Below are 16,093 nucleotides of genomic sequence, written 5' to 3'. Positions count from 1 at the left end.
GGTGTCCTGCCTCTGATCCGCAGCCAGGTGCCTTTTGTCTATTGGCATGACATAGCAGTTTCTTCCTCAATTTCATGGTGACTCACTTTTTAAAAATAGTCTTTGATGTGTCAAAGCCTTTTTATGAAAGTCTAAATAGATTGTATTGACTGGTTCCCTTTCAGTCACATGCATTTTTACCTCCTTAAAGAAACCCTACTAAATCAGTTAGATATGATTTTACCTTCCTGAAACCACACACCCCTCACTTTCCATGCTTCAGTGCCTTTCCATAGCTGTTCCCACACTACTAGTACCGCCTGTCCTATAAGGTCATCTCATAGCAGCTTAAGTACTGTGTCTTCCATATCTTCCCAGTTTCTCCCAGCCAAAAATTCTCCTTGGATCTAAACTCCTACAGGCCGGGCACAGTGGCTCATGTCTGTAATCCCAGCACTTTGGGAGGCTGAGGCGGGTGGATCATTTGAGGTCAGGAGTTCGAGACCAGCCTGGCCAAATGGTGAAACCCCATCTCTACTAAAAATACAAAAATTAGCCAAGCGTGGTGGCACATGCCTGTAGTCCCAACTACTCGGGAGGCTGAGGCAGGAGAATCGCTTGAACCTGGGAGGCAGAGGTTGCAGTGAGCCAAGATTGCACCACTGTACTTCAACCTGGGCAACAGAGCGAGACTCTATCTCAAAATAATAAATAAGTAAGTAAAAATAAACTCCCATAGCAACTTCTCTAGAGACTTGTGATATCGTTATTTGAATCTCTCTGTTATCTCTCTGATGGTTCAAAAGCTCTTTGATGTCAGAGACCATGTCTGATCTTTTCATAACATTCTCTTGAGCTTAGCAAGAACTCTTTATATATTTGGTAAGTTAAATTAATGAAATCGAAGGAGAAATTTCTTGACATAAGCCTACTGCATCAACAGCTTCCAGTCACAACTGAGTCTTTGCATCGGATTGTGGTACAGAAATTATTCCCACTGAAGTTACAGATGCCCCCGCCCCCAGTGAATAATTCTGTGCTATATTTTCAGCCATCAGCTTCTTCCGCCTCTTTTCCACATTGGGATACTCCTTGTGATCAATTCTCACCTCCTTTGGCTTTCTCTGTCCTGCTGCTCCTGTCTCTGCTTATTTCACTGTTTTCTTGTCCATATTATCACATCCTCCTAAATTAATGATATTTTTTTCTCCTCAGACTTTTCTTTTCTCTGTGTGTCTGCAGGAATCTCATTTTCTCAGGTTTTGTTTGGGATTGGGGTTGGGAGGGAAGAATTGAGGGGCTAAGACTAGGGGTTAGATCCCTCCAGGATCTAAACAGTGGAGAGACTAAAAAACAAGAAACAGGTGGCAACATGAACATTGAGGTACCAGTTCTGTTAACAGACTGCTGAACCTCCAAAGTTAAGTGCTCTTTCATAAAGCTAGGTTGGAGAACAAAGTTGAGAGCCATGGTCCAAGTGGAGCCTCTGCTTCTGAGCTTCAGACTCTGTGGATGAGACATGTTTGGCTCAGATCCAGCCTGGTGGCAGGTTCACCTCACGCAGCCATCCAGAAGGCAGAGGCCCCAGGGTGTTGCAGCACGAGGCCTGGAAGGTGAGGTGAGCACACTCAGACCGCAGACAGCTCCAATATAGCAAGATACTTGAAGTGTATCAACTATAGGCAAGGCCTTCTGGGAACTGCAGAAAAATCAAACCCCAAGGCCTTGTGGAAAGATGATCCATGGGATAGCTGGTTGTCACAGAGACTGGAACAGGGAGAACATTCTGAATCTAAAGTTGTCTTGCTGCCCTCAACAGCAGGGTTGTGACTCTTGGCTCTGATGCTCTGCCACTAATGTGGGCCCTAGGGCCCAGCATCTAATGCAGCCTACAGCATCCAAGCCTCTGCACTTCTTTGTCTGCTTGTGTCTCCTACCAAATCCCCCAACTCTCTGTACTTCCCAATTTAAATCCCCAAAAGAGAGACCCTATCTGCCTCATAGGTGGATGATGCGTCTATGGATTACCTTCCCTTGAGCCCATGGACCAGTTGTCAGTGGCCAGAGGGGAGGAAGGGTCACGTGGTTTGGATGCAGCCTACTTTCCGTCAAGCAACAGTCAGCATCCATTTGCCCAAGCCCAAGCTGGATATCATCCTCTTCCCTTCCTGTCTCACTCATGTCTCATCAGTCACTACATCCTGAAGTTTTCCCTTTTAAGCTTTTTTTTTTTTTTTTTTTTTTTTTTTTTGTCTTTTCTCCTTTTTTCTCTATTCCCATTGCCATCGACCCGGTTCAGGCCACCATCACTTCTCACCCAGAGAGTTGCATGAGTCTCTTCCTTATTGATCTCCCTGTCTTCAGTCTCTCTCCCCTAATCTACCTTTTACTCTGTTGCCAGAATAATCAATTTAGTTCCCACATAGTCGCCAAAGTTTATATTTAAAAATATAAATCCAACCCTGTTACTCCTGGGGTTTTAAGCAGGGCTTCTCATTGCTAATGAAATAGAACACAGACATCTTTCTGCGGCCTGTACACCCTCCTGCAGATGCGGCTTCTGTCTTCCTCTCTGGCCTCGTTTTCCCACCTCCTGTTTTCTGTGCTCTGTGCTCCAGCAACACTGACCTTCTGACCTCTTCTTTAGATGTAGCAGGACTGCTGCGCTTGCTTTTCCTTCTGCCTGGAACTCTTTCTCTTGATCTTTTCTTAGCTGGCTTCTGTCTCCAGGTCTCAGCCTGGGTGCCACCTCCTCAGAGAAGCCTTCCTGAAACACCCTGTCTAACTAACGCTGCCTGTACCTCTACCCTTGGTCTCTGTTACATGCTTTAATATTCTTTGTATCACTTATCACTGTTCAGTTATTTTGTTCATTTCATTTGTTTGGTTGTTTTGTATCTCCCTGACTAAAACAAAAATTCCTTGAGAATAAGAACATTTTTGTTTTACTCACTACTGTATTTTTAAGCCTAGTGTGTAGTAGTTTCTCAGTAAACATCTGTTAAATTGATAAACAGTGAAATCTCCCTTGTTACTGTTTTTCCCATGGCTGTGTCTTGTGTTTAGCTTTATATGTATTTTTATTTTAGCTGTTAGGTTGCGAGCTACTTGAGGGAACAATTTTCTTTTAGTTCATTTTTACATCTCTCAGGCTTACACATGGTAGTTGGCTGAAGATAAGTATACCCCAAAAGGTAGCTCATTCGCTGCATAATTTGTGCTCTGGAAATTTGTCCAACAGCCAGAAAGACTGAGCCCCATTCTTCTTCATACTCCCTTTAGATTCCTTTTATTCCACTTCAGAAACCAGACACAGGAAACATCTGACTATAATAAAAGATTGCCAGTAAATTCTAGGTTTCCTCATTGAACAAAGTCATGTGCAGCAAGGCTGTGCTGTATTTCGGTCTGGAATTCTGTTTGGTCACTTGTATGGCATGCCACATGGCTGCCTCTGGCCTGGGAGCCAGGAACAGCTGGAGCCTGGGATGACTGAAGTAAAAATGACATATTTGCTAGCCTGAGAGGGAGAAGTCGGGATATTCTTGCTCTGTTTCTTGCAAAGCAAACTTCTCAGTTTGTTGAATACTAAGTTTTCCCGTTGGCTGTCAAAGTGGTTTATAACTAAAATAATCTTACATCCTTTAGAATAAATCACAAATAATGAATGGCCAAACTGTTTCTGAAGTCAAAGCAAAATTCATCAAAACAAAATTCATCAAACCTTTAATGCTCACAGCAGATTTCATTTAAAAACTTACACAAAACATGAATATGTCACTAACTTCCTCTGAAAATATCTACTCTCTCACTTGCCTCTTCTGAAGTTTAAAAATGTATGATTGTAGGAGCATTCTACTACCATTGGAAATAATATTTGCAAAGACTTTGACTCTTTCCAGTAGACTGTCACCTGTTTGATGCTCCCCCTTATCACTTTAGTTTTATCTTAAGTGTTTATGAAGTGGTCTGTCTTCCTTGGCTTGAAGGCAAAGACTATCTCTAATTTGGCTCCATGGGCCTGGCGCGTAATAGCCACTTGATAATATTTGTGAGAAGGAGGGAGAAGTAAAGAAGGGCGAGGAAAGCCCAGTCCATTTAGACTGATATTGTTGGGGAATATTTAAGTACCATGAACTATAAGGATGACCTCAGTAATTAAAGAGAAAAACTCAACAGCATTTCAGCATGTACCGTGCATAATGAAGGCATTCAAGAACCTTCCATCCTTTGGCATTGGTACCAGTGAGTTGGAGGTTAAAATCCTAGAGCTGAATTCAGAAGTTCTTTTTTGAACTTTTTGTCCCCTCAAATGATACAAGTAATACATGTTTGCTATATAAAGTTTACAAAAATGCAGAGAATAAGCATTACTATAATTCTGCCACCCAGAGACAACCACGTTAAGATTTAGTCTCTTTTATCTTAGTTTTAGTCGTTTAGTTAACTTTTAGCCTTTTTTCTGTACATGTAATTTGAAAAGTTTAAAAGAGATTTTATATCCAGACTGCTTGTGAGTACAAAGAAGATAAATTGCAATTGGAAAAATACTTGTCAACTGCAGTAAAAATTTGAGATGCTTGTTTTTACTGTTGCTCATCTGGGCAGTCAGCTCCTCAGAATTCCATTCCCAGTCTTCTTCAGGGGAATGTGATCTCTCACCTAGAAACTCTTAGGATGCTTTTCTTATTCCTCCTGTGCGGATACTCTGTGTGTGAGCACTCATTTTCCTAGGGTGAGGCCAGGTTTGGACCCCTGAACCTTCACAGGACAAGCACACTTCAGGACTGATTGGAACTGATGAGAGTCAATATCCAGAATGGATTTTACCCCCAACTTGTAAAATATCACTCAGATAACATCACCTTTGAAGGAAAGCAAGAATACTTACTAGCTTATTTCTTAGTTGAATAAACATGTTGACCACTTTGTATGTGTCAGTCATTAGTCATCAAAGCCTCAAAATGAATAGACAATCTTTGTCTTCAGGGAACTTTCAGTTTAATGAAAGAAGAAGAAAAGCAAACAAGGATTATAATGCAGTATAATGAATGCCATAATAGAAGTGCAGTGATGGCCTAAAGAAGTAAGTGAGCAGAATTGATCAGAGACATCTTCAGGAAAAAGGGGTCAATTGAGTTGGTCTTAGTGGAAAAGTGGGAGTTTTTGTTTTTTTTTTTAATGCAAACCTGCAGAGAAGACAATATGTCCAATGTCTGAAGACATGAAGGCACACATCTCTTGGGAAATATAAGTAATTTTGCGTATCTGGAACTCGAGGTGGTAAATGAGGCAAATGGTAAAGGCTTAGAATGTCAGAGCTTGAACTTTATCTTACAGGCCACAGGAAGCCTCTGAAGGGTTTTATTGAAGAGCAGAGACACAATCTGTTATACTTTTTGGAGAAATCAGTAGAAAGGATGGATGGAAATGGGCTATGCTGGAGGCAGAGGTGTGTTTTGGGGGCAATAAGAGCAGTCCCAGCAAAAGATGATAGGCAGATGTCCAGAAAAGCAAATCTATAGACAGAGTAACTTGTTGGGTCCTGGGGCTGGAGGTAGGGGCAGAGAATGACTGAATGGACATGAGGGATCTTTCTGGAGTGATGAGAGTGTTCTAAGTTGGATTGTGATGATGGTTATGGAGCTCTGTAAATTTTCTAAAAATTATTGAATTGCACACATATATGAGTAAATTTCGTGGTGTGTGAATTATACCTCAATAAAGCTGTTTGCAAAAGCAGGGGTTTGGAGGAGTCAGTCTTCTCAATGAGAGGAGATAAATGTGAGAAATGCTGATAAAGAAGTAGAATTGGCCAGGCATGTTGACTTGTGCCTGTAATCCCAACATTTTGGGAGGTCAAAGCAGGAGGATCACTTGAGGCCAGGAGTTTGAAACCAGCTAGGGCAATATGGCAAGACCCTCATCTCTAAAAAAAAATTGAAAAGTTAGCCAGGCAGGGTGTCACATGCACCTGTAGTCCTAGCTGTTTGGGAGGCTGATGTGAATGGATCACTTGAGCCCAGGAGTTAGAGACTGCAATGAGCCACGATTGCACCACTGCACTTCAGCCCAGGGGACAGGGCAAGACTCTGTCTCTATTAAAAAAAAAAAAAAAAAAGTAGAATTTATGAGTTAGACATTAATTGTATGAGATAGGATGGTCACTTATCTGTTCAGCCAAGTGTCCTGATTGTGATTCCACATTTTGTAAAAAAGTGACAACCCTACCTTTTTCTTGGCAGATTTCAAAGCATATGGATCTATCTTTAACTGGCAGTACAGAGTATCTGCCTCAGAAACCACATCCTCCAGCTCTCTGCCACCCAGTTCTTAGCAAACACATGGGTGTGAGAAAAAAATATTGATGAAAGAGTGTCTGAAAATTTGTGATTCATTCATTTTTCTATACATTGTTATTCAGCAAATATTGAGTGCCAGGTGTTATGCTGGTAATGTAGCAGTGAATAAAGCAGATGTGGTGTCTGCCTTTATGGAACTTACAACCTAGCAGGGGGAACAGATGTTATGTACAGTTATGATAACTATTGTGTTGAATGTTCATGTGCAATGAGAGAAAATGCCCATAATGCTTGGGCGGGGTGTGGCTGTAGACTCTGGTGCCATTTGCATCCAGCTGACACTCCTTTGGAGTGAGTAAGTCTTTGGAATCTGATCCCTTTTGAGTCTGGGGTCTCCTGGGTTATCTTGGGCCTTACATCATCTTGGTGCCCCTTACAATTGTTTTTATTGAGCTCTACATTTAATTTATGCCATCATTTGGCATTGGCTTATGTTGTAAGAAACAGCCATTCAAGATTTACAGTTACTTAGTATAGAAATGTAGAATATACAGTCTTCAACATCATACAGTGTCTGTATTTTTTTCTTTTTTTTATTTGACATGGAGTCTTGCTCTGTCACCAGGCTGGAGTCCAGTGGCGTGATCTCAGCTCACTAACCTCCGCCTCCCAGGTTCAAGTGCTTCTCCTGCCTCAGCCTCCCGAGTAGCTGGGACTACAGGCATGCGCCACCACGCCCAGCTAATTTTTTTTTTTTTTTTTTGTATTTTTAGTAGAGACTGGTTTCACCATGTTGACCAGGATGGTCTTGATCTCTTGACCTCATGATCCGCCCGCCTCAGCCTCCCAAAGTGCTGGGATTACAGGCTTGAGCCACTGCAGCTGGCCGGCATCTCTTTCTAAGGCCCACAAGAGGAAGTTCTCTCTGATCACCGTACAGTATTTGCTTTTATGTTTTGGTCTTTCAGTTGCTCTGGAGCACCAGACTCCATTTTGCCTCAGTTCTTCACACATGGCCTTCCCTCTGCCTTGAATGTGCCATTCCATTCTTGTTGGGTTTGACCCTCACTTATCCTTCAGCTATGAGGTCAGGCGTCACTTCTTCAGAGTTGTCTTCCCTATCCAGCACCCACTCCCCTCCTGTACTCAGTCCAGTTCCTAACGTAAACTTTCATAATACTTCCTTTTTTTCTTTTATCAGTTTCTAGTTAAATAGTTTGTTCTTTGGTAACATTTTTTTCTCCCAGACTGATAGCAGAAAGATCCATAAGGATGGAGACCATGCTTTTTCTGTTTGCTGCTGTATCTCTGTCATAGTATAGTATCTTGCACATAGTAGATGCCCAATGCATATTTATTGGACATTTGAATGAACGAATGAATGAATGAATGCCCTGTGGGTACTGAGTCTTGTAACTGTTCATTTTCTTTTTTCTTTGGCTGTTTGGAGGCTCAGGCCCTGATTCTGCCTACGGTATTTGCATAGGTACTCATGGCATGCATTTTCTGCACTAACATTTCCCCCACTATATAGTCTTTTTCCTTTCTTTGACGTCTTCATTTTGAAATTCTAGTGTATACTGTAAATTTCAATAGGCCACTTTAAGCCTTTTTTGGGGAAGAAACAATAAACAATTGAGTATATAAGTAGAAGAAATGGAGAGATCAAAGGGGAAATGTTAGTGCCTTTAACTAGATTCAGGAAGGAAGTTTTATTTTGCTTTGTTTTAATTCCATTTTCACTAGAAGAAGGAAAAAGAAGTAAATTTGTCCCCTAATCTGGCAAGACATGCCCCTAAAGAATTTGGGGCCTGCTCCCTGCCCTGAGACGTCTCTCCTTCTGGCAGGAGGCAAGGGGTACTGGTCTGGGCAGGGTCTCTTGGCCCAGTGATGGGTGGGCATGGGCCTGGGAGGCTGGGCTATGCAACTGAGTTCCCTTCCAGTTGACTCCTTTGAGGGAGGGTTTGGGCAGAACCAGTGGGAGCTTGCTTTTTTACTTTAAGAAGGAGAAAGAAATGAACTTGTCCTCTTGTGTTGCAGATTCAGTGGTTCTTTCCTTTGACTCCGCTGGACAAGCACTAGGCTCAGGTACCAACTCTTCCCCCTCTATCATCTTTTTGGCCTTCAATATTAGCCATATTTTTTGTGAAGCCTAATCAATTATGGGTTTGCTGGGGAGGGCAATGGAATACCCCAGAATTGGGGGAAGTCTCAAGAAGCCTTTCTAGAGACTTTATGGTCAGGGAAGCAGAAGAGGGACACATCCAGAGAACTTTTCCAGTTACTTTAAAAGTGTGCAGAGAGGAACTGGCTGGGCGCGGTGGCTCATGCCTGTAATCCCAGCACTTTGGGAGGCCGAGGTGGGCAGATCACCTGAGGTCGGGAGTTCGAGACCACGCTGACCAACATAGAGAAACCCTGTCTCTAATGAAAATACAAAATTAGCTGGGCGTGGTGGCACATACCTGTAATCCCAGCTACTAGGGAGGCTGAGGCAGAAGAATCGCTTGAACCTGGGAGACAGAGGTTGCGATGAGCCGAGATCATGAGATTGCACTCCAGCCTGGGCAACAAGAGCGAAACTCTGCCTCAAAAAAAAAAGTGTGCACAGAGGAGTTGCAGTAGATGCTCCCTCTTCATTCAGAGTTGTCAAGAGTCATGTAAAAGGATGTCTGTTTTCTGTGCATATATCCTGTCTCAGAAGGTGGAGCAGAGGGCATTGAAAGACCCCAAGCTGTGGGAATGCTGGAGCAGATAACTATCAGGCCTCTCCACTAGAATGCTGGGCTGGTGAGAGCATCCCAGTTTCCGGAGGACATACACTGCATTGCACGTTTACACACATACCCCTTATACTCAAATACAGACCTCTTCCAGGAGAGGAGTACCACACTGTACTGTGCACTCATGCCAAAATGCATGTAGGTAGACACACTCCTTCTCTTCCCTGTTTACAGTGCAGGACACACAGATCAGCACACCTGCCCCAAATTCACCCAGACCCAATGGAGCCTGGCTCTCCCATGTCTGGGGCAGTTTACCTGTTCCACACCACTGTACCTGTTGACAGGAAGTGGGAAGAGACTACTTTGATTCTTCAGCTTGCTGCCATTGGGTCCCTATGGGAGCCTCAGAATGACATGACTTTGAGGGAAGAGTGTCTCTGTGTTTTTAGGTAAAGTCATGTGGGCCTTGTACCATGGGTACCGCCCATGAATGCCAGGGAGACTGCTGGCCTGTTGAGGGCAGTTAATTCATTTTGCTGTCCTTTGATATGATAGATTGTTGATTCACAAAACAGCCATGAGGTACAGCAGTTGATATAGAGTGGACAAGAGGAAAGACATTCAGAGAATATGATCACAGCCACCACTATTTACTGAGGGCCTGCCTATTTTACTGTGTGCCAACACTGTGCTGAGTGCTTTATACACCTCTCAGCTATCTCTCACAATCGCTTTTAATTTTTAATTTTTTTAATTTTTAATGTTTTTGGGTACATAGTGGGTGTATATATTTATAAGGTACATGAGATGTTTTGATACAGGCATACGAGTAATAATCACACCAGGGTAAATGGGGTATCCATTACCTGAAGCATTTACAGCTTATTTGTGTTACAGACATTTCAATTATACTTTTAATTATTTCAAAATATACAATAAATTTTTGTTGACTGTAATCACTCTGCTGTGCTATGAAATACTAGATCTCCTTACAATAGCTTTGATATCTTTATTATAGATAAAGAAGCTAATGCTCAAAGACATGAAGTAACCTGTTTTGGGCCATTCATCTCTGTCTAACTCTAGAGCCCGTACTCTCTCCCTTAGCATCTTTCTATCTCATACCTTGTGTGTTTCCCACCAAAATGCTGAGGCAGGAGAAGTCACTTTAAGGTAGAATGGACAGACAGAAAGAGTTCTTAAATTGATCCAAAACTTGTGTCTATTTGTGTAGTAAAAGATTGGTCATTTTATTACATAAAGGTTAAGAACTTCTATTAATCAAAAGACCCTATTAAGAGAGTGAAAAGGCAGGCTGGATGGGCATAGTGGCTCACACCCATAATCTCAGCACTTTGGGAGGCTGAGGCAGGAGGACAGTTTGAGGCCAGGAATTTGTGACCAGCTTGGGTAACACAGTGAGACCCCAACTCTACAACTTTTTTTTTAAATAGTGAGGGCATGGTGGTGTGTGCCTGTAGTCTGAGGTACTCAGGATGCTGAGCAGGAGGATCACCTGAGCCCAGGAGTTAGAGGCTGCAATGAGCTGTGATTGCACCACTGCACTGCAGCCTAGGTGACAGAGTGAGGCCCTGTCTCTGAAAAAAAAAAAAAAAAAGAAGAAGTGAGAGAGAGTGAAAGGAAATCCAGAGTGTAAAAAGATCTTACAGCACAAATAAACAAAAGGCTTGTTTCCAGAACAAAGAATGACAGAAATCAATAGGAATAAAGGAGCAACCCATTACAGAAATGAGCAAGACTTGAATAGGCATTTCACAAAAGAGGAAATCCAAATGGCCAATAAACCTCTGAAAAGGTGTTTGATTGGGTTAGTACTCAGTGAAATGCAAATTAGAATCCCAATGAGAAATCAATACACATCTACCAAATGGCAAAACTTGAAAAGCTTGACAATTCCAATGTTGAGAAGGATGTGGTGCAGTGAAAACTCTGATTTTTACTTGTTTTAGCATAATTTGGTACAATCACTGTGGAATAAACTATGGCAGTATCTAGGTAAATTTGGATATACACATACCTGGTGACTTAGCAGTTCCTCCTCTAGGTATATTATCTGCAGAAATGGATGCTTATACATAACAGGACATATATATACAAGATATGTGTATAAGAATGTTTGTAAGAACATTGTTCATAATTGTCAAAAACCAAAAACAATCCAAATACCTAACAACAGTAGAATGAATATGCAAATTATATTCATAGGGAACAGTAAAAATGAGCAAACCATAGCCAGATGTAACAACATGGATAAATCTTAAAGACGTATTGTTGGGCAAAAGAAGTCAGACAAAACAGTACATACTGTGTTTATCCTTTTATATAAAGTTCAAAAACAAATGAAATTAAACCATATTTGCTTAGATACATAATTCAGTATTAAAAGCAAGGAATTGAATTCTATAATAACTAGATGGTGGTGTTCAAGGGGGTATGTTGAGGGATGGGCACAGGGGGGCTTCTAGTGTGTTGATATATTCTTTTTAGTGACCTGAAGGGGGTTATATAGGTATCCATTTTACAGTAACTCACTAGCTGGGCATTGTATTAAAAATGTAAAATATAGCAAATGTATAGAAAAGTACATAAAACCTCAATGTACAGCTAACAATGTTCAAGGGGATTTTGGTCCTCAGCCTCCATCTCCCCTGGAGTTATGAAAAGATCTTGGGCTTAATCTTCAAATAACTATGGACCCTGGCAGTAAGGCTCGAGGTTTGTACATGGTTCTCAGTGAAGGCTGGCAAAGAATGAGAATTCAGACATTTTTCCGCTGACTCCCTCTTAGTGGAGGATAGAGCAAGTTGATTCAGAGTCAGCCTCAAATTATGACTGGTTTTCAGTTTACTTAGCCTTCAGTTTTCCCGACAACACCTACCAGCTTCCACACCTAGTTCTGCCTTATGCATGCTCTCGTGGAATACTTGCAAGAGGCCAGTCGTTTTGCTATCTCATGCTTTGCATCAAGCCTAAAAGGGAATGGTACCAGGGAAGAGCTGGGCAGAGGTCTTTACTATTCAAATAAAATAGGTCTTTACTATTTTATTTGGAGAGAATTTACAAAGTGTTGGGCATACCACATTGCCAAGAACGTTTTAGAACTTTAGCAGGATAACTTTGCAATTAATCTCTATTTGACTTTCTTTCTGTTAGTGTAGGTACTTAAAAGTAAGAAAAAAGATTCCAGTTCCAGTTAAGATGGAGTGAGCACACTCAGCCTATCTCTCAGTGCAGCTAAAGGCCCATTCAGAATTCATTTAGTAGCAGTTGAGGACTCTGAGACATAAATAGTAGCAGACAGATAGGGGAAGAATACCAGAATTCAATGTATTACTAAAGTGGCAGTTAATTTCCTATTTTCCCTTCAGTGTCCCATGTCTTAGACTCAAGGTACCCCAAACCTCAGCAATGGACACTAAGGCACTAAAAGCTTCAGGAGAAGACCTCTGGTTAAAGCTCTGGGATGGGAAAAGGGCTTCCAAGGCTCAGACAGAGGGGGAAATCCCAAGAGTTGTTCCCTCATGCCCCAGCCCCCAGGCAATCCCACAGTGATGGTGGTAGGGACAGTGGCAGCAGTAGGCCCTTCAAGCACCTAAAACTGAGAGAGGGGAACCTTCCTCTCTGATCAGAGGAGCTGTAGTCCCAAGGGGATGGGGTGCAATTTTGGTTACTTATTTTCTGTCTTTGCCTTCCTGCTACTTGGCCCCAGATCTGAGTGCAGTTCCGAAAATTCTTGGCAGAGTGTGGTAACTAAAGCCCCAGCTTTCTGGCCAGAGGCCCAGGAAGGGTGGGCCCAAGGAACCAGGAGGCACAAAAGAGAAAACAAAGGGAAAGGGAGCTCAGGAAAGCAACCCCTTTAAGTCATTTATGGACTTCAGGATAACCCAAGCTGTGCATGTGTGCATCTGATTCTAAACAACATACCAAAGACTTTCAGAACTGAACTAAGGGACAGACCACTGCCCAAGTCCCAGACTGGATGCATACACAGAGGACTCTTCTGACTAGGTTTTGAAAATGGAACTGATGTTGAAAGCACAACCCACAGAAGGGTAGTTGGAATTTGCTGCCTGAACCCAACCTGGTTGATTGTCTGCTAAAACAAAAATATGAACATTCTCCACTGGATTGAAACAAGATGTAGAGTCTCATAACAATATTCAGAATATCCCAGATATGAACCAAAATGAAGAACCAGGAAAATTTGAACTTGCATGGGAAAAGTTAATCAACCAATGCCAGTGCTGAGGTGACACAGATGTTTGAATAATCTAACCAAGACTTTTTAAACAGCTGTGATAAAAATGCTCCCCAAAGTAAAGGCAAATTCTGTTGAAATGAATAGAAAACTAGAAAATCTTAGCAAAAAAAATAAAGGTTAGGTGCAGTGGCCCATGCCTGTAATCCCAACACTTTGGGAGGCTGAGGCAGCAGGATTGCTTGAGGCTAGGAATTTGAGACCAGCCTGGGCATCATTGCGGAGACCTCTTCTCTACAAAATTAAAGGAAAATATTAGCCAGGCATGGTGGCACACACCTGTAGTCTCGGCTACTTGGGAGGCTGAGGCAGGAGGATCACTTGAGCCCAGCAGTTCAAGGATGCAGTTAGCTATGATCACACCAGCCTAGGTGCACTCTGCACTCCTAGGTGACAGTGAGCCCTATCTCTAAAAAAAATTTAAAAATAGAGATTTTTAAAAATGAATGTCTTAGCAAAGAAAAAGAAGAGGAAGAAAATACAAAGAAGAACCAAATAAAGCAATAAAACTTTCCAATTGAAACTACGGAGAAAATATTTTAAAAGTTAAACAGAGCCTAGTGACTTGTGGGACAATACCAGAAGGTTTACCATTCGTGTCTTTGGAGTTCCAGAAGAAATATTTGAAGAAGCAATGGCTAAAGCGTCCCAAATTTGGTGACCAAGTATGGTTTATCCTGGGAATGGAAGGCTGGTTCAACAATAAAAAAGTTCAATACAATCCACTGTATTAACTGTCTAAAGGAAAAAAAAACTACATTGTCTTATTAATTGATGAAGAAAACATATTTGACAAAATTCAACAACTATTTATGATAAAAACATGCAGCAAACAGAGAAAGGAACTTCTTCAACCTGATGTCGGCCATCTACAAAAACTTACAGCAAACATCATACTTTATGGTAAAAGACTGCTCTCCCCCTAACATCAGGAAACACTTCTGGAAGTTCTAGTCAATGTAATAAAGCAATAAAAAGGATACAGAATGGACAGGAAGAAACAAAATTAACCCTTTTCATAGATGACATGATTGCATACATAAGAAATCCCAAGGAGGCTACAAAAACACTCCTAGAACTAGTAACTGAGTTTAGCAAGATGACAGGTTATGAGGTCAAAACGTGGAAGTTCATCATGTTTTTATGTACTGGCAATGAACAGTTGAAAACCAAAATTTAAAACACATTTATAGCAGCTTCCCGAAACCAAATACTTATGTATAAATGCTTATATATAAGTCCGATGAAACATATATAGGACCTGTATGCTGAAACTAGTTCCTCTCCCACTTTTTCTTCCCCATCTACCCAACTGAAAGTTCAGGCTGCAAACCTAGAATCACCCTAATTGTTCCTCTTCCTTTACCCTCTCCCACTTTCCTGTCTTCACCATGTGTTCTTCTCTAGCTGCTGCTTTCTAGCACCACTGCCCAAGGTACCATCTTCTCTTCCCTGGACTAGAAACATCTCCTGACTGGCCTGTCTGTGCCACTTATTGCCTTCTGTACATTGTAGCCAGAGTAATCTTCCGGAAACATAAATCAGATCCTGTCTTGTTACCACTGAAGCCTCTCCAGTGACTTTACAGTACACTTAGAATAAAATCCAAACTTGTCCCTCCTTCCTGGGTCCTACTTACCTCTCACATTTCCCTGTAGTTCATTTGCCCTCAGCCCACTGCCCTCATGCTACATTGGCATGCCTCCGGCTCCTTGAGGATGTCAGGTCCTTTCCCGCCTTGGGTCTTTGTGCTTGCTGTTGCCACTACCTAGGCTGTTCTTACCTCCTGCTTTGCATTGCTGTCTTCAGTCCTCTGTCCCACTGTCACCTCTGCCAGAAGGTCTTCCCAGACCACTTCATCTAAAGTAGTCCACTCCTCTAAGCAGTCCTTCTCTAAAAAGGTATGTCTTCAGTTTTTCTTAGCACACCTAATTCTTTCAAACTATTCGCTTATTTACTGACACGCTGTCAATCTCCCCCACTGGAATGTAGGCTTCATTTTGGCCAAGGACTTGGTCTGTTTTGTTCATCACTGTATCACTGGTATTTAGAATGCGCCTGGCACGTAATAGGTGCTAAATAGGTGTTAAATAAATAGGTGTTAAAGAATAGAAAATTAGGAACAATAATATTCACTAATTAAGGAGTGCTTGAGGTCAATGGCATATCCATGCACTGGAGTAACTGTGCAGTCGTTTAAAATGATGATGCAGTTTTACTTTTATTGACATGGAAGATGTTGAGGATACTGTTGAGTGAACAAAACAGAAACAAACAGCATGTATATTAAGGCCAAGTGTAAGTAAAATTATTTATGTACATTCATATATAGACAGCATTTATGGAAAGAGAGATTTCTGGGAAAATAGTCACCAAAATATTTGTAGCAGTTAACCCTAGGTAAATGGTTATTACTTCATTCTTTATAAGTTTTTTGGATTTGGATTTTTGTATTGAGCATACATTATTATTATAACTGGGAAAAAATTCAGTTATTTTTGTTTGGGGAGTGGAGCTCTCTCTTATTTTGTTTAATAATTGCTTGGTGATTGTCGTAGTCTCTTTGGGCTGCTATAACAAAAATACCTTAGACTGGGTAATTTACAAACAACAGAAATTTATTGCTCACAGTTCTGAAGCCTGGGAAGTCCAAGATTAAGACATCAGCAGATTCAGTGTCTGGAAAGGGTCCATTCCTCATAGATGGAACCTTCTGTGTGTGTCCTCGCAAGACAGAAGAGGCAAATAGGCTCCCTCAGCCCTCCTTGATAAAAGTATCAATCCCATTCCTGGGGGTGGAGCCCTCA

The 16,093-nt window shown here is 41.7% G+C and overlaps 1 protein-coding gene across 26 annotated transcripts in view; it reads left to right on the top strand.

Annotated features, from left to right (window-relative positions):
• The window catches only part of LOC105494891 (ST3 beta-galactoside alpha-2,3-sialyltransferase 3), a 232,030-nt gene that overhangs the window by 81,784 nt on the left and 134,153 nt on the right, over window positions 1-16,093 (top strand). For 19 of the 26 annotated variants that reach the window (XR_011621901.1, XR_011621911.1, XR_011621902.1 and 16 more), the window contains exon 3: window positions 8,322-8,369. The exons of the other annotated variants lie outside the window; for them this stretch is intronic. Coding sequence is in view for 12 of the 19 variants with exons in the window: in XM_071094411.1 (XP_070950512.1) it covers window positions 8,322-8,369 (48 nt within the window). In the remaining 7 variants the exon portion in view is untranslated. The remainder of the gene's footprint in view (window positions 1-8,321; window positions 8,370-16,093) is intronic. 26 annotated transcript variants of the gene reach the window in all.

This window comes from Macaca nemestrina, chromosome 1, assembly GCF_043159975.1.
Source record: "Macaca nemestrina isolate mMacNem1 chromosome 1, mMacNem.hap1, whole genome shotgun sequence".
In the NCBI taxonomy this organism is placed as follows: domain Eukaryota; kingdom Metazoa; phylum Chordata; class Mammalia; order Primates; family Cercopithecidae; genus Macaca; species Macaca nemestrina.
The sequence above is the reverse complement of the archived record's forward strand: the minus strand, read 5'-3'. Positions and strand labels throughout refer to the sequence as shown.